General features: G+C 40.6%; 1 protein-coding gene across 4 annotated transcripts in view; it reads right to left on the reverse strand.

The window, feature by feature from the left end:
* The window catches only part of ZEB1 (zinc finger E-box binding homeobox 1), a 119312-nt gene extending 101955 nt beyond the window's left edge, over nt 1-17357 (reverse strand). For 2 of the 4 annotated variants that reach the window (XM_071559961.1, XM_071559960.1), the window contains exon 1: nt 17258-17357. In XM_071559961.1, coding sequence (XP_071416062.1) covers nt 17258-17315 — 58 coding nt within the window. In that variant the 5' untranslated portion in view covers nt 17316-17357. Of the gene's footprint in view, nt 1-15283; nt 15305-16501; nt 16773-17257 lie in introns of those variants that run through there. The other 2 variants (XM_071559962.1, XM_071559963.1) reach the window with 2 other exon arrangements.
* Between the last annotated feature and the right edge of the window lie 8693 nt (nt 17358-26050).

The raw sequence follows: 26050 nt of genomic DNA on the forward strand, positions 1-26050 counted from the left end.
CATACTTGGGGCATTCATGGGTCCCTATGTCAAAGGTCATTCAGCAGTGTTTCAGCTGCTGCTTGCTAGGATTTGAAGTGAACTAGTTTAAAACCCCATTGCCACAAACACCAACATAGAGTTTATGCCAGTCAAATATATGCCACAGCATGTTTAGTAAAATTTAGCTCAGAAATAATATAATTTCTGCACAAACATTTGATCCTCACAACTGGCACTGTCTCATCTAGAAAAGATGGATAATTTTCCTTTTTAGCCAGATTCTTCATGTCAACTCACATAATTCATCTGCAGAATATAGAATTATTACCAGAAAGAAGGTTTGAACAAAGCATTTATATGCCTTCCCTCTTTAAATAAAAACCAAACCCACATTTTTTTCTACATGCCTAGAGATTAATCAGTTGATTCGAGCATGGAAATATCACATTTAAATCACTTAGCTAAACCAGAGAGCTCAAAAAGCTTTATCAAATAACTTGTCATTGATTTTCTCAGTTTATCAAATATTTTGAGTCTTCAGATGCCATTAAGGATGTTTGAAGAAGGTGAATTGAAAACTAAGTAGAAACAGTAGCTGGCTGGGCAGCTTCAGGGCTACAAAAATTGGGAGAACAGCAACAGAAAACCTACTGAGAAATAACAACAGTGCAGGAAAACAAATGTATTCTCCCAAAGCCTTTGTGAAGCTTGCTCTCAGCTGCAGGCAGCACGGTGGTAAGCCCAGCTGTCGATTCAGCAAGCTGCAAGACTATCACTCCAAAACAGGTCACAGTTCAGCAAGCAAGTTGTTATTTGTTTTTACTGCTGATGAAGAGGTCTGCTCTCTCAAAAGGGGCATTTCCAAGGCACTCTTTTCCTAGGAACAACTATATGCCTTTATGTATTACATAGAATATGGCATTTTGCCATCAGTAGACACCAGCAGACATCTTTCCTAGAGAAAGTCTCAAACCTCACTTTATTACAGGAGGTGGTTTCACATAAGGATGCTGGTTTGCCATAGCTGGCAGTCAGACAACGTTTCTGTCACTTTGTCAGCAACAACGACTTCCCCAAAGCTGAAGAGTAGGGCACCAACATCTCCTACTACTACCACCCCTGGCTCCTATACTGAAGCATAATGAATGCATATGCCAAAAAAGCAACCTCTATTCCTTATGGTTTCCACCAAAGGCATACAGACATAGCAGACACAGGATTCCCCCACCAACTGCTTCTCAAGGAAGCAGCAAGACGGGTGTTTAGTGGGATGTGCACCATTAACTGACAGGAATTAGTTGCATTACACGCTCTCATCTCACACACTAGGACATCAATTTAAATAACCTTTGGGCAGAAGACAGTCTTTATCTTTTTGACAAATGGGAAAAAAACACTCTCAAGGAAGCACAAAATATGTCTGTTCTTTTTGGCTAAGGAAATAAGCCCTCTCAAGCCTCTGGATGCCCAGTATGATTTATTCATTTGCACCCTTCTCCATTAATAACTAAGAATCCTGTTTAAGCAGAAGATTGACATAACCTCAAAGACTGAATATTTTCTTCCAGAGCCCTCACACCTAAATGGAAACCCACATGTAACAGGCTTTCCATGAGTGTCCCACTTGCAGAAATGGAGAAAACCAACAAAAATAAGGATATACTTCTAAAGGGTTTGAGACCGGAGAGATGACTAAAAAACCCTTGTTCTTCTTCTGTGACACTGTAAGGATGACAACACAAACATCATAAGGCAATGCAGGCCTCACTTCTCTCCAAATCCCTTCTGTCCCCCTCTGGGAACAAAACACGTTGCTTTCCTAATGCCTGGCAGGTTGTGTCCAGGATGATACAGAAATCTCTTCTATTCTATCATGCTGTGTAAGCAAACAGATTTGTCATGTTGGTACAGTTGCTTACTAGTGTTAGAATATTCTGAGTTTTGCAGACAGCTGTGGTGGCTACCAGATAGTTTGGGAATCTGCAAGGTACAGAAAAATAAGATTCAATTAACAAAAATTACAAACAAAATAGAATCACAGGTATTGATTAGGTATCATCAACAATACCCAAGGCAGTAACATCAACATGCTCTTGGCTCTGTGGTTTTCCAGAACACCCTTACAAATCGAAAGAAGATCTAGAGGTAAGCACATGTGAATGAACATGAAAGATTTTGAACATGCTTCCTCCAAAACAGAACTTGACACTCCTTGTTCTCATACACTGCACGCTGATCAGCTGAGGATTACATTTCACTCTTTGTAAGTTCCCCAAATTAAAGAGTTCTCAACTGCCTCATACAAGTGTCCACTGAAGTACTGTGCAATAGTCACATAGCTTTTGCACATTAAGAAACCAAACCCACTTATTATTAAAGCAGCAATAATCATAAGTCTTATTTAAGCTCAAAAACATTGTTTTGGCTTTTTTGGTAGCACTTTTTTCCCTTGTCTAAAACAGTTTTGCTTGGAAGAGGAGGAGAATGGAGACAAAAATATGCTGCAGCTCTGCACATCTTCTTAGACAGCTAGATGAGGGGGTGCATGACAGGGTTCACTACCTCATCCAGGAGTGAGACCAACATTGCACTGACACATTTAACCTCTCAAGAGCTACTCAATTCCAGGATAAGAAAAAAAACATGAGGCTTTTTAACATCTGTCCCCAAAGTGCATCTAAAAGACTCTTCTTCCTATTTACAGAAAAGAAGTCCCATAAAACTGGAGTGAGCAGGATTCACAGAGGGCCTACAACAGACAGAAAAGCTGGCAACAAACAGTATCACAGTCATAAAAATACATACACTAACTTGTCTACTGCAGAAACAGTTCTACCTATGGAAAATAGCACACAAATAAAACTGAGGGTTTGGGCTGAACTAGGGAGCAAGAGCAATTCCCTATAAAACCTGTGAGCTTCCACATCTGCATACCACTGTGTTTGTCAAAGTTTAATGCAAGGGTTGGCCACCAGAAATCCCAAAAGGAAAACTGGGGGAAAGGATACAAGAAGGCACCTTTCAGGCATCTCATTTTGTGACAAGCACTGCACTTTTGTTTATACAAGGCCTTCTCTAAATTCATACATTGGATACTTCACAGAGGAGACACTAAGATCTTGCCACCTCCTCCTCACTACAATCAGCGAACAAAAGACAATCTGTTCAAAGAAAGTTTTAAAATATGCTGTAGTTTCAGCTAAATCTAGCAGTAAATATTCTGAATTGGTTACTTTTTAAGCCTGAAAACATGTATTTCCGGGTTTCTCCCCCATGCCACCTCAGGCATTCAATAGCTCTGCAGCTGATGGCCTTAATTATGGTGTCCTAAACTCAGGATTCCAAGTCTGCTGCACTAGTATTTGTCAACAAAAAAATTAAAAAATATCTTAAGCATCAACACAAAAGGCTGTTAAAATTGCAATCTAACCCCTTTTTTTAGTATTAGGACTACATTTTATAAGGGTATTATTCAATAGAGAACTTCAGAACCAAATGTTTATTTCCATCCTAGCAGGATCCAGTTAGAGTTCTCAAAAATTCCTGGTTGCAGTGAATTGACCCAAAAGGGATGTTTGTAAATGGTCTACAGCTGGGTCAGACAGACTGCCACATCACATCACTTACCACTGATGAAGAACAATCACACAACTGTAGGAAACATGAACACTAAGTTCCACACCTCTCTCCCCCTACTCCCCATATATCCCATACATGACTTCTTTTATGAATATTTGGAATATTTTAGCACAGATCTTTTCATATCTACAGACTTTCCTCATGCAGGGTGTTTGAGCCAGCTATGCCATTCTTGCAGCCGCAACAACACAGAGAACAGCAAGTCAAACTATCTGCTGAAAGCATATTTTTCTATATTACCTAAATACTCACCAGGAAACGAAAACCATTATTTCCTATACTACTTTCTGCTTAAGTGAAGTTGAGCTTTCAACTGTTTTACCACTCTGTCTTTGGTATATTTTGCAATTACTCAGATCTGTCCTGAAAACCAGCTATGGCGCATCACTATGTGAGGCCATGCCAGTCCAAGCCAGTTAATATCTTTCTCTGTCTGATGTGCAATTATGAAAATCACAGAAGAAGAGAACAGTTTTCGATTTTTTATTCATATTCATTAATGCACCTTAGGGAAGTTGCATTTAAGTACAGCATACTGGCTTCAGTAGCACCAAGTCAGTCATGGATGTTGGAATATTTGTCAAATATGTAGGTACCTTCTTCCCCCACAACACAGTTCACTTTCTTATTTTTACTCAGATGTCTTTGCATCCCCTACCAGTGAACACACCTCCCTTTCCATCTGTGACTGCAGAAACTAGTGGCTTCCTCCTGTAAACCACAGCAATCACATGGGGCAAGGAAAGAGGAGATGAGAAAAAAAAAAAACACAAATCTCTCTTAATAAAGTAGTCTGGAACGTATTTTATTTGTCACCAGCTACAGACTACCCACTGCCTGAGACAGTTAACTAAGCTTTAGTTTTATCAACAGCTACAGTCTTCAGCACCATAAAAAGCTCATATGATCATAGAAGCAATTCTGAATTGCAAAATAAAAATGCATGTAAAGTGAATTAATACTGCTGTAAGGGAGCAGCATCTGTGGAGCTCTGTGGTATAATCAGTCTCAAAATCATTTGCAGTTGTTTTCTTTTTCTTGGGGTGCATATAGAGCTGGCAGATTTTATTGGAGGAAAGAAGCACAAATTTTTAGGAAGGGTTTTTGCTTAAGGTAAATCAATCCAAGAGACTGGGGAAAAGTTGTTGTGTAAAGGACAGCTAAAAGGAGATCTTCAAGGGACACGATCCTTACAACAAATGCCATACATGTCCAAAACAGTCACAATGAAATCTGGCAACAGCTAACAGAATGAAAAAAATAACACAAAGCTTGTTCAAACAGTAGTCCCATTTTATTTATTAAAAGTTTCAATTCGTACATTTTGCTGCTAAAGGATAGATTTTCAGAGTCCACTCACTTTGGTTGTATTTCCAGAGCCCACAGAGACATATTGAACAGATTTCAACACGCAAAACAGACAAATGTCAGTTAAAAGGTTTATTTAAAATTAAGCATTTTAGGACAATTTTGCATGTTTTAACAATTCATTCCTAGTCTATATAACAAACTGGTTTTATGCTGACTTGCCAGTTAATCTTGGAAGCTCACATATATCTGAAGCTGCCTTCATTTCCCGAGCAGATGCAATCCAGGAGGACCTTCCATTTAGTATAAAATTATGTAGCGTTCCTCTCTTTTTTAGCGGGAAGGGCACCTTTTAGAGTTTGAATGCAACAAAAACAAACTAACAAAAAAATTTTCTTGAAAACTGTAACTGGAAGTCAGAAGTGTACAAGCAGCCACTACTGCTTATGAACACAATAAACTGTAGACAATTGAAAGGGTTTTAAAACACCAGATTCCTTTCCAGTGGGTAAGTACAGCTGTCAAAAAAACTTAATAGGATTCATAGTTATTTTTCCTGTTACTGTGCTTCTGCACACAGACTCGTGTGTCTGTCTGATCCAGCTCTCTACAGCTTTATATATCTTCCTCCAACATCTGGATTCCCTCTGTTTCAGTCAGCTTCTGGCCCAATTTCCTTCAAATCTGTATTAGCACATCTTCCAAAAGACTTAATAAACATAACACTCCTGCAGGAGAGGTTATGTAATCCTATAACTAAGCAAAACACTTGAAATAAAAAATTGAAAAGAAAGAAAAAAACCACACACACCTGCATGATGAACATGAAACTAAGCCATCCTGCCCTTTCTTCCCCACACATATGCAGCAACCAGGAATAGTAAATAGTACATCACTCATTTAGCTCATCAGTATTTTCCTGCTGGAAGAATCTTCAGCACTATTCCATAAAGCACCTACAAATACTTTTGACAGTTGGAAAAAAAGAGGAAGTTTATTTTACACCCACTAACATGATAAACCAAAGGCTACTCTCTCCATCTCCCCAATACAGATATCCTCCATGGCAGACTTGTCATTTTTTGCTTTACAATGGAGTAATTTTATTGCATGCAAGAAGCCCCAGGCATTTTGTACAGCCCATTACTCTTTGCTGCCCACATTCAGATGGCTAATCTGCTATCAGCCAGAAGCTTGACAGACAAAAGGCATGAAAACAGCACATACGGTTGCACATGCACACACACAGTTGAGCTACAAAGTGTTCCAACAGTAGACCCAAGAATGAAGGAGACACACATTTGATTGACAGTCCTACTTAATACTGCTGTCTTTGAAGACACACAAGTTCTTCAAAGGTAGACAGACTGGGGCAATATTTAATGAAAACAAAGCTTCATTAGGATGCCTATTAAGGTACACTGAGGCATGAGACTTTACTCAGTAAACAAGCACCTTGGAATTTGAAAAGTTCAAATATTTTTGTTCCAAGAATTTGCTATACAAGATCTCCAAAATGTTTAAAAATATTGTCGAAAGTTACAAAGACAAAATAATATAGGCAACTGTAAACTATTAGAACTAGACATTTGGCAAGTTTTCAATTTCAGCCTGTCTGCTTTCCTACCTGCTCAGAAAAGAACTCAGACCTTTTAGAAAAGCTGTATATACATGTCAAACTATTGTGACAACATATATATGCAAAAAGCAAACACAGTAAAATGATCTGTATATCATACTGCACAACAAGGAGCTTTTAATTATTTTCTCATGTGCTTGACATAAATAAATGGAGAGGGCTTGCAATTTCATACCAAAATAAAGAAAATGCCCATATTTGTTGGAGTTCTTAACTACTTTACTCATTTTGTTTCTGAAGGAAAGCATCTTAGCACTGGCATAGGCAGTACCAGCAAAAATATTTTTTAAGCATCAGATCTACACACAACAGTTTTCATCAAATATCTTGTAAGAATTTTCTGTCAGGATCATAAACCTCTGTTGTGTGTCATGGTTTTTATTCAACTAAGTCTATTTGTGTCTTTTAGAGCTGGAAAGAAAAAAATTCTCCTTGTGCGAACTTGGCTTGGCTCACAGAAACCAAATCTGCCATTAGTTTTAGTCACCCATATGTTGAGGTAAAAACTTGGTTTATCTATTTAGGGTGTCTGCCTCCATCCTGTAACTACCACATCAACTACACAGCTGATCCCTGAAGGTGTGATTAATCACGTGGTGAAATACAAGGAACTGCGGCGCGTTATACTGTGTTACATGTCACTGAAACTATTTCCCTTTTCCTATGCCACAACTACCAATTCAATTTTGCTTCTCGTTTCTAAGTTATTATTCCACTTTTGTCCAGAAAGAGCCTCCCAGCATTTTAACTGCAATATCGAACCCATTCTATCCACTATCTGCTCTAAGCTGTATTTAGAGTTCCAGGAGTACAGTAGGTCTGTCAGTTTCAGGTCTGGAGAAAATACCAGGTAAGCCTCACTATGAAGGGCAGAGTTGTCAGAACAGTCAGTTCCACAGAATGGGTATTTGTGGGTTTAGTATGGTTGCAACACTGTTAGGAAGAACAGGCATTTACCTTGTGTTACTACAGGGTGCACTCAAGCGAGCCTAATGGTTGTTATCAGATATAATTGCACATATAGATATATGTATGTCTACAACCTAACTCTCTATTGCACATTCACTTTCAGTAGCTAGAATGTATCAAAATAGGTTGTTGCCCAACAATCTGTTCCTCTCTAAAGTTTAAAGTTGGCAAGACTATTGCTTTTTTGTTGCCTTTGAGATGTGGAGGTTCTGAAATCCCCCACTGAATCTTGTCCGGCAGAACAAACACTTCTCTCCTAGGGCCATCTGCAGCACCTCAGTAACAGCACCATCCCTGAGTACTCTGCAACCTTATCTTCTTCTCCCACATGTACAAGGTAAGAGGGAAAAAAATACTACATTTGCATATGTAATTATGGTGTAGCTCAGCAGTGAGCAAAAAATTACTGGAAGTTGAGAACAGATATGCCTGATGACCACACCTTAGTTTTTCCAATGAATATGCTTTGCAAGGAAGGGGAAGGGACAGCAGCAGGGAAGGAAGCCAGTCATTACGGCTCCAAATCTGCTTCAAAGTCCTTATTCACCACTTCATGCTCTCTGCGGGGCCAGCTGTACCTAGGTCCTTCCTGTGAACAGTAACATAAGAATGAATCCAGTTGTATGTGACCACTTCTATTTTACTTCACTTTACAAAATAGCTGGGATACCAGGAATACTAGGAGAAAATAAAAAGCTATGAAAAGACAAAGAAAACAGGATAGAAGACTAAAGAAGTAACAGGTTCTGAACAGTACCTTCTTTTCCAGTTTAGGACTTCACATGACTTACAGTAAATAGTTTACAGAAAGTCAGGAGAAATAATAAAGTGGACCATAATGTGTAAAGAAGGAAAATCGGGTGCATACCTGAAAACTACACAGGGCAGAAATTCCTCAAGGCATTGAGAAGGACTGTTTAATCACAAGTGTATTTCAGCAAAAGGGACAATTCATCTCTCTTATGCTTCTGGGCATCAAGAAAAATTATGTTAGATCCAGGGAGGGGGAAGGTGTTAGGAAAACAAACAAAAACCTCAACCTTCTCATTTAGGTCAAATCTACCAGTTCAGTTAAAAAGCAACCTAACCCCTGCAATTAGGTCTGATTTTTCTGTTCTTTAGCTCGCCCTTTTTCAGATGGGATAGATTTCCCCAGGCCTTTTTTAAATCGTGCCACATTTGTGATGTTTTGTAATTTCATTTTGCTTTCTCCCATATACACACTGTGGACAGATGTCTACATAATGGAACAAAAATCTGCCCTCAGTGTCTGCCAGTTGTCTATCAAAGAGAATTTGAAAAGAGATATTTGCTGAAATAACAAAAACATTACATATCACAGTAAGTGAAGGTACTCTGTATTCCCAGCATCACTGGCCCAACTAGCATTTGCTCCTAACACAGAGAGGCACACAAGTTCATAGGTAAAAATACTCTACCATATCAGACTCCCTTAAACCCTTTACTTCAAGTGTTGCCCAGGAAAGTTCTCTCAGGATCATGGTGAAAGGCCAGGTTGATAATCCATTTATCTCCAGTGCTCTTGCCAGCTCCTTCAGTGTTCCTGATCTAATGCTTGACCTGTGAGAAGCTAAAGAACAGAGGAGCTTGCAGAAAGGGGGAGGATATCTGCATGAAATAAAACACATATACTTAAAAGAAGTACAGAATACTATGCAGTTAAGAAAGAGTTGTTTCTTTTCCTTCTGATACACTCCAGTATAATACAGGGTTATTGGTGTTTAAAGAAGTGATTTTACATGCCCTTTCACTGAACAAGGACTGCCACTTATACTCACAGATCATAAGTGAACAGGATGGAATGTCATCTCAGCACAGCACAGTTTCCTTTTTTTTTATTTTTTAGTCTCTCTTCTCAGCCATAATTGAGCACCCGAACACATTTAGAAGAATACACTCATCATCAGACAAGTTCACTTGCTTTACATAGTTCTTCAAAAATAGGATCAGTGGAGCACATTGAAGACAGAGCAATAAGGAAGATGCTACCAAACAGAAAGCAAATGTTCATAAGGGAAGCAATAAAGGATGCCCATTTTGGGGCTTTAACCTTTGGGTGACAGCAGCTGTTAACCAAACTGCTTTGAAACAACAGGGGTAAAGTCCTCGCATCAAGGAGATTGTGACAGCTGGGAATGACAGCTGAAAAGGAGAGAACTGAAACAGGCTGCTTTGAAACAGTACTGACTTCTCAAAAATGAGAAAGCATATTTTTAGTTAACTTCTGTTGCCCTGAAAAAGAATGTTAAAATAAAAGGTATAGTTACATTACAGTAATAGCATCTGAGGCAATCACAGAGTGAGGCAAAGTAAAAAAGCCTCCTTTCTTCCCTATTGTCCCTTCTGGGAACAAATTTCACAAGTCTAAAGAAACCTGGCTAATTCAGCATTAATCACCCGAAACATTTGAATCACTGCCTGGCTGCTCCACGCATAAAGATACAAACCTAGCAAGTTCCTTCTTTCCACTCTACCATCACCTATCCTCCTAATGTGTACTCACATGAGGAATCAGATGTACAGGCCAAGATACAGGAAGAGAAGACTCAGTACATATATTTTTACTGCCTGAGAGGTGCTTACATACTGTGGTGATGGGGGTAGCATTTTTCTCAGGAGTACTGAAATAGAATTATAAAGTTATGCTGCATTTAACTGTAGTCAGTACTTTATCCATCAAGTGTCACTCATCTTTACTGGGCTTCCCATTTTTCTCAACTGTCCCACAGGAATACCACTTGTCTACACAAGAAAGGAAAAAATGGGTTATTAAATAAACAAACCCTGGCTCAATACAATAGGAAAACTGAAAATAACTCTAGTCTTTCTTTAAAGGAGGAGGTCACATAACGATTAATATGCTGCAACTGTGAACAATATTTTAAGATACCAAACTTCTGTTACTCTTTCCAACAACGTAAAAGTAAGATGCTAGGAACTGGACTAGAAAAGCAAACCAAGACTGAAAAACATGCAAGCATGTGATAACTAGCTCAAAAAAATCAACTGAATCAGAATATTAGAGGCAGTGGCTTATAAGAGGTTCGAAAACCTTGCCAATGTAACATTGAAGCAGAAAGCATTACAAGAGACTACACACATGAAACCCCCAATATAATTCAGTAACAATCTAGTACTTCAAGGCATCACCCAGCCAGCAGAGGCCAAAGCTATTTACCACAGTGATCTTGTACAGCAACCAAATACATCACTCCCTGGAAGGCCACCAAGGTGCATCAGAAATCAGGTATCAGACCTTGAGAGAGAAGCAAACTAATCCCTTGTCTATTTCATTCTCTCTCCTTCCCCACACACAGTCTTTGCCTCACCCATGCACCACTCATACACACAGCCCTCTGGCCTCTGCTGTGCTTGAGGGTTTGTTGATTTTGGGTTGTTGTTGTTTTGTTGGGGCTTTTATCATTACTAAAGACTTAAAACAGCATTTCCCTCAACCAGAAAGAAAGTGTATCAAAACTGATCCTGACAGGAGCTAAGCACACATCTTCACTAAGTGAAGATACCAGAATACTCTTCACACCCACCTTGCCTCATGCTGTCCAGGCGCCCCAGGCAGGAGCATCACCCACCTGCACCCACATCCACTTCCCACATGGCTCCACCTGTGACAAACAGCTGTCATGGTAAAACCTTGACTTGTATGTGTTTGTCTCAGCCAAATGGACCTACCAGGCCTGACATTTACTTATTTCTGGGATTTTTTTTTAAGAGGACTTATGTTTTTTTATTTAACAAGCATTTTCAAGTTTTAGAAATACCAGTCACATCCTGAGCCTCTTCTTTAATCATTACTGTCACAACAAACCCAACATCTGATTAAATCATCTCTGCCCAGATGTTAAACTCCAAGAAAACAGTCCCCTTAACATCCCCCCCACAGCAGCAGAGATGTTGATGTTAACAGTGTAGGTCCTAAGTTAATTCCCTCCTGATGTATTTTACTTTTGCCTATCCTCACATCATTGAATTTCAGATCTGGGCATACAAAAAGACACCAGAAAACAAAATTCTACTTCTCTGGCATATCATTACATCGACTACGAAGACTGGAAACATCACTGGCAAAGGCACTATCTTAGTACCATCTAAAAATTACTAAAGACAAAATTGAGTTTTGCATCTTGCCACATGTTTGCTGAAAGTACAAATATTTCAACACAAAAAATATGGAAGAACTTAAACACTTGAAATGAAAGGAATAGTAACTGCTAAATGACAAAACTGTTCTTTCCCTTTAAGGCTATAGTTTAAGCCAAATGCACAGGTAGTCCTGAGAATTAAAAGCAGACTGAGACTTAGTCTTGCTATGGACTTTCTGTGTGACCTTGGGTTAAGTCACTCGAGAATTTAGTTCTCAAAAATAACAGTTCTATTACAGCTGCCAGAACAAAGTACCAAGGTTTCCGAGACCACAGATGAAAGCCAGGGTCCTGTTTACTGGCCCAAAACAAAGGAGATCCTACCTGGTGTGAGTCCTGAAAAATGTAGGTAACAACCACCAAAACTTCAGCAATATTGATACTAAGCAGTTGAAAGTACATCTGGAACTGTACTTTGAAATACCATATGAAAGTCTACATAAAATCAGAATTATTTTCATTTTTCAACCTCTTTGTTTTGTGCATTTGTGTGAAACCTATCACGAGTAGAATCTTCATAATCTCCAGAGATGCAATGTGCACTGTTAAACTTTGCTTTTGCAGTCAACAAAGCACACCATATTCCAATCAGCTTGCAATATCAATTACAGTTTTGGAAATGACTATGAACAGCTAATGAGTTGAAAGCAATGGCCTTATATTTTTGGTAAATAATAATGGCTGGATTTAGAAGCAGGGATTCTTAAAAGCCATTTGGTCCGATACTGTAGTTCCAGCAGTTTCTCTGCAATAGAGAGCAGTTGCTAAAAATGAGATAAAACCCCAAACAAGCAAAAAAACCCCACAGTCCAAGTGTCACAGAAGCTAGTTTTATTTATATAACAGTGCTATAGAGTGCCACACGTGTTAAAAATGTCCGACAACCATTGCTGGCATTTTAAACACTATTAAAGCAGCCGTTTGCACATGAAAAATGGCATTATAGTGATATTTTGACTTTAGAATACTCCAGCCTCTCCCCTCACCACCAGGAAACTTCTATAAGAAGAAATTACAGGTTAATACCACAACCTGAGTCCCAGCAGGAAGGAAGCAGGGACAGCTGCAGAACCCCTTCCCCCTGCACCACCAACAGAGGAGCTGCCTTGCACCCAGCAAGGGCCTAACCAAAATCAGTAACATCAATTAACAGGACCTGTAATAAAGCTTGAAGTCCACAGAAAGACTCAGTGGGGAGGGGTATCTGATACAACAGAAAATATTCAACAGAAAATTTGGATTGAGTTCAAAGAAGTCAAATTCTCAGACTTCTAACTCAAAAATTTAATTTTAGTGACTTGTATAATGGGGAACCCCACGTCAGAAGGAAAGTTTCATCTTCTTTGCTACTTTCGACCAACCTGTTCAGCAGCAAAATTACAGAGTCCTATAATCAAGGTAAACTGTTTCAGAGAATTAATCACCTTAAAAAACTCTGCCTCAGGTAGTTAATTCCCTTAAAACACCCTGCTTCACAACTGTTAAAATAACAAACACTGATTACTGAGAGAAAAATGAAGACATAATGAGCTTTTAAAGTATTTCCATTATATTTCAGTAGCTAACATCAAAACAGAAGTGTTATTTGTTTATATGAGAGATTTCCCTGGACTCAAACAGTTAATTCAGTGGTCCTTGTAGACCTGTTCACTGTGCCTGGAATTTTAACTTGGGCTACATTCCACAAATCCCAAATTGCATATTTAAATTAATGTTGGAGTGAAAACATGATACCTAGTGAAAAAGAAAAGCAAGGGGGCAAGAGAAGACAGGAACGAAAAGGAATGTATCTCAAGCGTCACTAACACCTGACATCCTGCCAGTAGTTAACACCTTGGAGCAAAGAGAATCACACCACGCTTTTGCCTTGTTCAAAGACACGATCTTCTTATAGTCCTTAGTTTTGTAACCAAACTTTTAAAGAAATTGTTATCTAACAAAAAGAGAGGAGATCCAACTGTAAAGCAACTGAAATAGCACTCTAACAAGTCAATCTATGTAACCTATTAATAATGAACTCACTGTTACTAGGAGGTTAAATAAATAATTTTAAAACCTGGCTATACCCTCTCCTCTCATATACCTGACAGCATGCAGAATTTACCAAATTCACACATTCTTCTTTTTACCATTAAATATGCATATGAAAATATGAAGGTATACTTACATTATTTTCAGAACTTCTGTATAGAAGGCTGATAGCTTTTTGACTACCCCGTAGTAAGGAAAGTTTTAAATACTGTGCTTGTTTTACTTGTCTCACAGCATTGCTGAAGAACAAGATGTGTTATTTCTTGTTTTGCTATTTAGTAAGAGCTAAGACAATCCTATAATATATGACAGAAGCTAAGAAAGCAACTAATCCTGACTCTGCAAACCAACCCAGAATAAGAAAAACTTTTGCTGATATTGAATCTATTTGAAACCTGCCCAGGAGTCACATAGCATGGCTATGCAGATGACTGCAAAAAAACCAAAACCAAACAAACTCTCCTTTTCATTTCTCTATACAAAGAGGGGGAGAAGGGGAAGAAGGAGATAGAAAGAGAGCATCCCAGCTAGCCTATGCTTCTGCTTCATCACATGGTCTCAACGCTTGGTTAACCCCTTTGCTGTAGCAGATGTTTTTGTGTATTGGCCAGAACTAAGGACAATGACACAGAGTAGTTTTCTTCAGATGGGAAGTGCCAGATTTCCTGGTAAGTGGAGGCTTTAATGGCAGGGCCAATCGGCTCTTTTGCTGATCTCCTGTAGGGGCCAATAAACAAGGTAGAAAAGGAACGAGCTCTAGAGGTAAGAAGATAAGACTGTCTTTCCAGCTGGAGTTAATGCACCAGGATGGCTCCCAAACACGAAGAGAGAGGAGAGGAGAGGAGAGGGGGAGGGGGAGGGGGAGGGGGAGGGGGAGGGGGAGGCGGGGGGGGGAACCCAACCTTCCACAACAAAAGTTTACAGTACAAGAATAGCCGTATGAAGTTTAACGCCAGATAAACAGAAGAAAAGTTTACAGTAGAACAACTCGATGCCATAGCCCAGTATTATTAACTGGCATACTGGATGTCAAGTGCAATCTCTCTCTTAACGATCTCATATTCTGTGGGTAAGTAGGGGGAAACAGCATAATTTTGTGCTTTTACTTTTTATACTACGGACAAGCCAGTTGCTGATGCATCCCCACTATGCTCATTTTTCATTAACAGGAGATAGCCATAAGAATCAAGCGCATTTAGAGTCCCAAGAAAAAAAAAGCGTCACCTTTAGTTACTTTAAAGGTTAAAGGGTTAACATTTTTCTAGCAATTTTCTCTAATAAATATTTGCAATTCAAAAATAAACCCACTGCTGACAAATCTCTATTATCCAGAAGCTATTATCTAACCGATCCTGATGCTTCAATGCACAATGACTTAAGTTGGTTTTAATTCCTCAAAAAAAGGAACCAAAACCAGCCTAAAGCAAGACACACTACGTTCTACATTGCAGAACTAGTTGATAAAGACTCGGAGGCTTTTTATAATAAAGCAAGTGCAGCAACGAGGTCCAAAAGTGATGAAGATGAAAAATACCTGGAATGATACCGCATCTTATACACCTTTTGTTTTCTGTGAGTGATACATGCTGCAGACCAAACGTTTTGTGCTAAACAGCCTTAAATCTGGTTTTCTAATATTAAGCACAAAGGAAAAACACCGACAGCAAGCGTGGTAAATAAATCCCTCCCTTGAGAACGAAAGCAGCAGAAAGGAGGGGACTGACATGCATGCTGGAGAAAACTAAACACCATCTTTTTTTTTCTACCTGCACAAGTTGCCATTTGCTGCAGTGATCAAGAATCTCTTTCACCCGTTGATTTCAAAAGCTAGGTTTTCAGCAATTTCTCTCTCAAATCATCTGTTGATACGCTCTAAGAGTACGATATTCATATCACTGGATCTTTAAGAGAAAAATCCAATTTCTTTCCTGTTCAGGTAAACATGTTTACAGCTCCTGCACAGGCACTGGGTGGTTCAGACTCACATGTCACACACATGTCGTCAGCAACAAGAAAAGCCCCTTTCTCTGATCATCCACATTTTTAATAAGGTAAAGAGAAAAGCACTTTCCAAACTTACCTTTGGCACAGCCAAATCATGAGCTAAATATGAATATTTACACAAGGACAAGGAATGAATACCGTGAGCTTGCAAACAAAAATACTTGCTAGAAAACATACACAGGAAAAATAAAACCAAAACCTTTTAAGTTCAACGCAACAAACCAACTCGTTAGCGCCTGGAAAGGCCGTCATTTATCACCGTTACACCCCGAACAGTCAGGATTAGAGAAGTGAAGCACCGATCGTGACTCTGATCTATTTCGGAGACCATTCACTGCGTATGAAAACATCTCAGATCGCAGGCAAAGCCTTCCTATCTGTGACCCTGCACAGGAAATGCCACATGAAACCTAAAATTGCCAAGGAAGGTTACAAAATCTCCTGCTTTACATCCTACTGCGAAGAGTCGCGCTAGGAAGACCGAACTACTTCTCTATTTTCCATAAAATAAGTAGAGAGTGGGCGTTACGAGCGTTTATTCCCCTCGCCGTGTACCTTTCCAATGCATCTTAAAGTAACACACGTACCAAAGGGGAGAAAAAAAACCACACCACCCCACAGCAGCCCTTAAGTCTGAAATGTAAATGTAATTCCTTATATAGACTGCAGCAGCTGGTCACACACGCACGGAGCGCGGCGCGGGGCCCCCGGCCGAGCCGTTACCACCCATTATTATACAAACAGGTACCTCCGAACGCAGAGGGGAAGGGAAGAAACTTCGCCGCCCGCCCCCGCCGCAGCGCACCCTCCCTCCCTGCCCGCTTGCCCGGGGCCCGGCGGGGCGGCCGCGGACGCTGCGGGACCAACTCTCGGCGGGGCGGGAGGGGAGGCGGGAACGGGCGGGGGGCGCCAGGCTGGGGCTGCCCCCGCGGGAACCGCTGCTGGCTGCGTAGTCTCCGGGGGTGCCCCCGCGGGCACGGCCGGCAGCGAGCGCGGGGAACTCCGGCGGGCAGCAGAGGCGCTCCCGGGCGGGCGCGGGGCGATCCCCGCCCGCGGGGCCGGGGGGAGGCGCGGGGGAGGCCCCGCTCCGCCGGGGCGGCGCGCAGGTAACAAGTTTCGGAGTTGTGGCTGCGCGGCCGGGCGGGCGGCGGGGGCTGCCCCGGCGCTCCCCACGGGGCTCGGCGAGCCCTCCCGGGCCGGAGGGCGGCGGCGCGGCCGGGGGGCCCCGAGCCCGCGGCGGGGCGGGCGCAGGGGAAGCGGCGGGTAACGGTCCCGGACAGCGGCGGAGCGCGCAGGCACCGCTAGGCGGAGGAGGGAGGCGGCGGCGGCGGCGGCTCCAGGTAGCGGATATAACGGTGCGGGGCGAGCCGCGCTCCCGGCGAGCCGCGCCGGGGGGAATTACTTTGGAACCCGCCCGACCTCCCCTCTGCGCGCTCGGGACGACCGTGCCCGGCCCCCGCCCCGGCCCCGCCGCCGCCCCAGCACTGCCCCGCGGGTGACTGACCGTTGTTGCGGCGCGGGTTCGGCTGCTTCCTGCGCTTACACCTGGGGCCATCCGCCATGATCCGCTCGCTGGTGTCTAAATGCTCCAGTCACCTCCTCCCCCGCCCGCCCCCCTCCCTCCCGCCCCTCTCCTCCCCCCGGACCTGGTTTACGACACTGGGTGTTTTTACTTTTACATCACCTTCCTACACCTAGTGCTCGCCCGGAACCTTGTTGCCAGGGGAGACGGGCGCTTTACGGCAGCGCGTTTGAACGGCGGCGGGGGAAAAGTTGCGCCCGCAGGTACCGGGAGCGGCGGCGCCGCCCGGGAGGGCTCGGACACGGCGGACACCACGGGCACAGACACTGCGGACACGGACACAGACACGGACACGGCGACCCCCGGCCCGGCGGCAGCGGGGAGGGTGGGGAGGATTCCCACGGGACGGGCGCCGGGGGTGTCGGTGGGTGTCTACCCCCGAAGGAGGGTCCCCACGGGGCAGCATCGCCGCACTGAGGCACCGGCCCGTCCTCATCCCCGCCCCGGCGGCAGGTGCGACCCCCGCGGCGCCCCCAGGTGTGACCGGGCCGGGCCGTCCCTACCGGCACCGACACCGGCACCGGCACCTGGCCCTCGGTGTCCTGCCTTCCAGGTCCGGGGGAGGCACGACCTGCGAGGCGGCGGCGGCGGCGCCGCTCGCACCGTGCGCGGAACCCGCCGCGCTCGGGCGGTCCTTAGTCACGCTTCCCACTTTTGCAAAGAGGAGAAGAGGTATAAAATTCTATGCCTTAAAAAAAATCAAAAAGGGAAGGGAGCAATTTTTTCATGGATGATTAATGAGCGACGTCGTTTGCGCTTAATAAACTTATTCGATGTATTAAAAATTAAAATATTACCACCAAACACTGGTATTATTTATTTACTCTTGCTTTTGACTTTAGGCAATAAAATAATTTAGTAAATTTGTTGCTAGACTTCCTTATTTCTCCCTGTTTTCCCTTTTTCTCCTTATCCTGGGATGATTCTACAGAATTTATAGTTTTGTGCTTCTAGGGAATTCTTTTACCTAAACTGATCACGTTTCAGTGGAACCATTTCTGTAAAATGGGATACTTTCAATAAGAAATTGATCCACTGCTGAACTTGAGGCCTTTAGCTATTCTACATTGTCTCCACATGCGATGTGTTCACACTGTCTAACATACCACTGCATTCCATGGAAGCAGCATAACATGTCTCTAGAAAAAGAACTACTGAACACTGCCAGTTTGTGGGCATACCTTGCATCTCAAGCTTCCCTAAAAGTCAGCACAAAAAAGTCAGCACTTAGGAAAGAAGTATTTTGCTAAAATGGATAGGTAAAGATCCAAAGGGATATTTTCCAAATTAAAGGTACGCTCAAAAATGTCTTGAGAATCTTGGATTTGGTTACTCACATGAAAATGGTTTTGCAGGTACAAATCATTTGTCTGATATCTGTCAAAAAAAAGGGTAAATATAGGTGTATTGTCTTACATATGTATCTTTACTCACTGTTGCTTGACTGCTGACCTCAACATTTTAATAAGGATGTACACGAGAGTCATTAAAGAAGGTTAACAACTCAAACAGTACCAAGTGTTTGATGAACTAATAGGAGTCATTTAAAAGTGTTAGATTTGGCATTGGCTGACAGTACCAAACCCCAAATAAAAGAGTAGCTAAGAACTGCAGCATGAAACCAAGGTAAAAGTGAAACCTGTCAGAAAAATTGTGAGTGGATTACAAGATTTAAGGTAAAGTTCTGGTTTTAGTTCAATAGCCTTGCTTGGCAAGTTTTTGTGTAGAAGATAACCTGTCACTGTGGAGCTGTTTGCAAATGAGAGCTTAAGGTGCTGTGGAATTCTTGAATGTCTTTTATGATTCTGTGGATGAATTTAACCAAAATATCAGGTATGGGTTTTCATGCTAAGTTTTTAGTTCCTTAAACTTAGTCATGTTTTTAGAAGGTAGTTGCAAATAAAAAATAATCTGTAGAGATATTTGTAACAATATTTCCTTGCATGCCCCCACAAAATTCTAGGCCCTCTTTGAGCAATTCTGAAGAGCTTATTTTCTCTGAGTTTTATCACTTTTCACCTCTGGATAAGAATTCTTGCCTCTTTGTTTTAAGCAACTTATGTTTCCTAACAGAATGTGGAGAGAAACAGTCTCCCAGTGTTTGTTGTGCCCTCTTCCCAATGGCCACAGTGTCTGTTTGAGCTCTACACTCTTGAGATTTCCAAGCAGCTGGAACAAACTGGTAACAACTCCTGCTGCCCATCAGTTTCTGAAGAGCAAAACCGAAACTGGCAGGAGCATTGGTAGCTCTACACTGCTGTCGTTTTGATAGATGAGAAGAGAAAAACGAAGCAATCTTTGTATATGTTATATTTGATATCAAGGAGGTCTAAAACCCCCAAACCCCAAAGGATAGTGTTTTGCATCAAATTATTCATGACCCCAATGACTTGTGAAAGGTGTCTCATTCACAGCTTGTAAATAGGTGTGTGGATGAATGTGCTTTTAGGCTTTTGTTTTTTAAACTTTAATATATTAAATCCAAGCAACAGAGTGTTTCGCAACTCTGTATATGGAGTTCTCATTATTTCCTGTGCCGGATTAAGGATGCAGCTACTGTCAAACAATTTTGACCAAATACTTTGTTCTAATCCTGGATGCAAACCCACTAGATAAAATTCCTGCTGCTGTTGTCATGTTCTGCAGTATATGAGCACATCGTATATGTCATCTAAACTGGTTTGTGCTGCAAGAATGGGAAATCCTGTTTATGGTGCACACCTTTCAATCTGACTTTTCAGTGAAGGATGCAGACATTAATTATTGTATTCTTTTGCAAAATCTCAGCAAAGTAGTATATTTCTGCATCCTCCTAAATGTGGCAGTCTTGGGAAGATGTCTCTTTACAGGAGGAGTTCTGAGACAGTGGTCATCCATAGCAATTAGATGTCCTCTAGTAACATAATTTGTATAGGAATTTAGACAACCTAAATATGCATATTGTAGTTGAAATGTGACTGCGTAACTGCTGTACTTCACTTTTTTTGAAATTTATTTCCATTGTTTGAAGACAGGAACTAAAATACTTCCAGAGTCACGCTGTTGTGTGGATGTTTGAAAAACAGCTAATGATTCCTATAGAGAGTTTTTCCCATTTTAAAAATGCTCAAGTATGTTGTGTTATGATTTGTGATCTCCAAAGTACATATCATTAAATAAAAGCAATCAGTCCTCTGTATGCCTACTCCTTATTCATGTTTATGAAATGAAGTTTCACATCCTATCTTGAGTGTTGTAGATTTAATGGTGTTCATTTAGTTTAATGAATTTAGAATTACAGTGGAAAATTACGAAGTATATTGTTTCTTGTTTCATTTCTGGTTTGTGAAGATTCTTTTTTTTTCTTCCCAGTTCCATTAGAGAAACTTTATTTCCAATTCTATGTATTTCTTAGAATGTCAGTTCCTAAAATTTATTTTTCAGTTGATCGTTTTTCCTTTTAGTTTTTTTTCAAATATGCTTTTACCCCTCTATAGAAATTGTAGTTGGAATATTTGCTAGGAAAACAATAAACAATGACACTGAAATACACCGCTTAACTGCTGCTAGCAGAGGAAATAATCTTGAACAAAATGTTGATTTGAGAGATACCAACATACAGGTTTAATGTCCTTTCAGATGGTCTTCAAATTCCTCTTTGTGCTTCCAAATGAATGTAGTGAGTTTTGAAGGTGTACCTTGGGATGTTGTACAAGCTCAGAAAATGGTCAAGCTGCTTGCAATTTGCACATTCACTTAGGATGCAGCTTGTAAATATTTATCTTTTTTTTCACTTTCTTCATCTTACAATTTTGTCTTCTGTTTCTGTACTTTACCATGAATTTATTGGTTCATTTAAAACCTGAAACTATGCTGTCTTATAAGTTGTCATGTCTTGCACAACTTGAGAAGATGGTACCTGCTTGAAAGGTGTAAGTGTAAGGCTGTAAACTGCCACAAGGCATCAATATGTGCATAGCTACAGACGGCTGTAATGATTTGCATATATGCAATTGACTTCTCTAGCCTCTTCCTTGTTAAGAAAAAGTGCTTGTGAAGGTCACAAAGGCCTTCAAAACCATTTTGTTTCTCTTGCTTTCTTTTTGCCCTACTTGTTGCATATTGCTTTTCTGTTGAAAGCAATTAACCTGTGCTGATACCTGTGTCAGGTTGGTGTGCTGTATAAAATAAATTTACTAAAACATAACGAAGACCTACAATTCCATTCTTATGCTAATTTTAACTTTTGGTGTGATCTCTATTTCAGAGACTTTACACAGGCAAAAAATTATTTGAGAAAAAATCTTGGAAAGGTCATTTCACATTCTTCCTCCAAAAGGCAAATCTTGCTTATTCAAAATGGAATTGGAATGCAAATTTGGGTAGAAGTGCTGGATGGTGAACAGTTGTGATTTTTTTTGTTTGTTTGGTTACCAAATACCTCTAACTTCAGCTGAGAATGTCTACTTTAATACTTTATTTTCTGCCACTAGATGCAGTAGCAAAATGCTGTATCAAAATACTACTTTTTGTTTTAAATTACAACTGAATTTGTGACTGATCAAATTACACTTGTAATGCAGTTAAATTACCCAGCTTTATTAGTACCATGTTTTCCATTTATCTTTGTTTATGATGACTCTGCATAAGTGTCCTTATCCTTTATATAATCTAAGGAAACACTAATGTAATGTGAATACTTTCCCATAGGGTTCATGTGTGTTTCCTTCTGTAACTTTGTTTCTGATTTGGTTCTGCTCACCAGCCCTCTTGCTCTTTGCTGTCCCACAGTTTTGTGCAGTTGCTCCTTTGGCTCTCATTTGGTGTTATTCCCTTTGTTATGATACCTCTACAGCTGGCCCACTTACCTCTTTAAATACCAACTTAAAATTCGTTTCTTAACTATTTCATTGTATATTCTTATTTATATTTGGGGGTTTAGTTGCTGAATCACATTCTAATGTTAGACATGATTCATTTGTTATCTCTCATTTGTCTTGGTTTGGGTTTTTTTTTTCACTGTAAAGTGCATAATGTTTCTCCAGGGAATGTTTGTTAATACATAAAAGAAAAGCTGTTGTGTTGGAGCTTGCAATGTGTCTTCTGAATATACAGAATTAACATAAACAAAACAAACAAATATGAGAGTCTTCCAAAACAAACAAATAAATACAATTAAAGTCTCATTTTGCTTAAGAGTCCTCAGCAAATCACTGGTCAATGCCATAAGGAGAAACACAGATATTGCAATGGTTATTTTCTGGGATGTGAAGAGAAGCTTTGGTGCTCTCAACATAGTTGGTCTGATTCTCAGATTTGGCAAGGTCTGTCTGGTAGTTAGAAACATGTGGTGTTAAAATGCACAATAGTATGTTTGAAACTCAGATGCACAGAGCAAACTTGTTGGAACTAAAGAGCTGTGTAAAATTCTAGTGCAATTATACCTGAGTTTAGTTCACTGGAGCAGGGAACAGCAGTTCAGTGCAAGAATGGCCTTGTGTTGATACAGAATTGGCATGGGATTATTCTCATGTAAGACTGCATATCAAGATTTTGGGTTCCAGTATCAAAAAGGAAAGGATAGTTTGGATCCATCCAAACTATAAAGTTCTCTGTTTTCCCTTGTGGAAACAGAAGCCTAAAAAGATTTTATGTGAGATAAACTAGAAAATGCCTTTTTTGCCCAAGTATTAAAAGCCTGGATTAGAGCATTTGTTAAAAGCAGAGCAGGTGGTCCAGGGGTTTCTATGAACTAAATCATTTGAAAATTCCCTTTATTAGTTTCCCTGTTTTTTACTGGGTAGGTTTGAACAGAGATGTCTGTGGTGGATTGTGCCTTAAATAATTGGGATTTAGCTATTTTGAAGAACTTTATTTTCTCTTATTGATGCTGACTAAGTATTGTAAGAAGGACAAGAGCTCCTGTGTCATCTTAAGAGAAGGACTTTAAAATACTCTCTACACCACTTCGATAAATATTCTGGCCATTTAGGTTATAGCCTTTCTTTAGTACCATGATTATTTTACATATTTTATAAAAACCAAAAACATTAATCAGTACAGATAAAAAACACCTGAATTGGCTTTAGGAAGGTGGTTTCAGATCATTGCTGGGTGAGTGAGGATGGTTCAGACTTTTATTACGAGAGGATGTAATCGAATCTTGGTTTTTAATATCCTGGAGGAACTTGGTGACTACTGGGATTTTATATGAAAGATGGATTACACCCAACATTTCATGCATGCAGGGCATGTTCTGAACAGTCCAAATTAGTTGCTGAAGAGCAGTCAGGTACAGAAAAGCCAAGCCTAAAGACCTGCAGGGGATTAGGTAGAGTGAAGAGTTAGGAAGATTGGGGCTGACCAGAAGCAGATTTTCATGTACCCAAAGATTTAACTGAAAAATTCTGAGTAAATTGAAATAGGCAGAAGGTGAAAACAGTAACTGAGAGCTTTGTTTGAATTTGGATGTTGCAGGACCTTGATTGACCACTGTTTTGTAAATATGAAAAGCTATCTTAAGTAATACAATTAAAAATTGATGTATTTTACATAATTTTATTTAAAGGATTCATTACCTATTTCAGTAGCATTCAGTGAAGCAGATGAGTTCTTGCAGTTGATGACTAATTCATGTTTAGTAACTGTGGTAGGTGATCATATGTAGGACTTACCTGCCTCTTGTGGTTTTATTTCTGGGCTGGTCCCTCTGAACTGCCTTTGCAGTTAGTGGGGATCTAGTGCAGCCTGGTACACCTCACAGGCACATAAGTAAAGTGAGATGAATTAAACCCATCTCCTACTCCTGACATCAGTCCAATCAGTGAGGTATGTTTTCCTGTCATGAGGTGGTTGGGGTTTATGGAGATGACTTCATTCTCTGCTCTGATTTTTTCTCCCAGTTTTGTAGGGTGAAAAGTCCTAGAATTTGCTGCCTCACCTGCAACTGATGTCTTTTCTGCCAAATATATTTAGACACTGTTTTATGACAAGGCCATACCAACTCAGTGGATTTTAACGTAATGTATCATGTATCACACAACACCAAAGGCAACAAAAGCATATGTTATGGCATGAAAAAACAGCTTTCTCTTTCCCCACTTCCTTCCCCCCCCCCCCCCCCCCCGCCCCTTAAATATTTGAAATCCGGACAAATGTTTATAAAACATCTGAGTAGTCTCAACCTAGAGAGGATAACTGTGAACTGTGACATCTATTCTGCAGAGATGTATAATACTAAAGCTCAAAGTTTGTTCCTGCAGCCAGATGTATTTGGATTCATCATTGCAGAATCTTGCAGAGAAGGGCAGAAGAAATTGGCTTAATTGTTATTAATAATAGTACTTTGGTGCCATGTCATTTATTTTAAATAATGTCAAGAACTTCATGGGATTCATTGCTAATCTTCGGAGTAAGATTAATTTGCAAAATGGAAAAGCTCCTCACTTCAGTAGCATTCTTCACCATAAATCTAGGACTATACCTAACTTGAATGCTCTACCTTAGGCTGCTTTATATTTAGTTGCTGGTTGATTCATAAAGACTGCTCTGCTCCTAAATAGTGTTTATAGGTTCTGTACTGTTTTTATCTTAATTTTGTTGCTTGCTTAAATGTTTATTCCAGAAGGTATGAAAAATGATGTTTGCAACTCCTGTTAATTTCCCCTCTGAAAGGTACCTTATGCACAACTATTTTCAGACTCTTTTTCAAGACATTTTAACTACAGCCTTGGCTTAAACTGAATCAAATCACAGTCATATTTTCTATTGAACAGTAATGCACTACATTAGTTTTACAGCCTCTGTATTGCATTTTGAGGACATATGCATTGCTTGGGTCTCCATTCTCCTTAATCCATCTCCTGATACATACTGGTATGAATCCTAAGCAAACTGTTTTGGTGCTGTTTTCCCAGCCTTTTTCCCTTCACACTTTTTCCTTTGGAATAGTGATGGATAACCCTTTCTGTTGACTTGGGCAAGATCGAAGACAAAAAAAGCAAACAGACAGACCTATCCATTGCTGTGACTACCTCATCAGAAACACCAAACTCAGCAAACAGGATGTTCTTCATACATAAAGGAAAATACAGACACGGTATCCAGCCAGCCAGAAATCACCAAATGTACCAGAGCAAAGCCTATGGCTAAACTGAAATGGAAATATTTTGTGTAAATATATCTATTTGTTCTTTTACTTGCTTGTTGCTCAATAATGCTGTCTCTCATGTCCTGCTACACAAGAGGTCAGGGTGCTTTTCTACATTAGCTTTTCTTACCTTTCAGAATATTAAAAAATATGCAAAACAATTTCAGGTAACATTTATGGTATGTATCTGTTGCTACATTGTATCAATTTGCATGCGCGCGCGCGCACACACACACACACACACAGAGACACGCACACACAGACACGCACACACAGACACGCACACACAGACACGCACACACAGACACGCACACTCACACACACACACGCAGAAAGCTATTTTTAAAAATTATGAAGGTCACAAAGTCGTGGGCTTGGCCTAGATTCATGATCCCTTGGTTATACCCACATCTGGCTTCCCTGTCCCTTTGCAAGAGATTACTCCCACCACAGCTGAGGCTGCTGTTCAAATCCCCATGTATTAGCAAACTGAAAACAGCAGTAGTTCAAATTAAAAATGCTACACTGGACAAGTAGCTGCAGACCCAGGCTGCCTCCCATTTATTTGAAGTGGCTGAAGAGGTTAC

This window comes from Pithys albifrons, chromosome 7, assembly GCF_047495875.1.
Source record: "Pithys albifrons albifrons isolate INPA30051 chromosome 7, PitAlb_v1, whole genome shotgun sequence".
Lineage (NCBI taxonomy): Eukaryota > Metazoa > Chordata > Aves > Passeriformes > Thamnophilidae > Pithys > Pithys albifrons.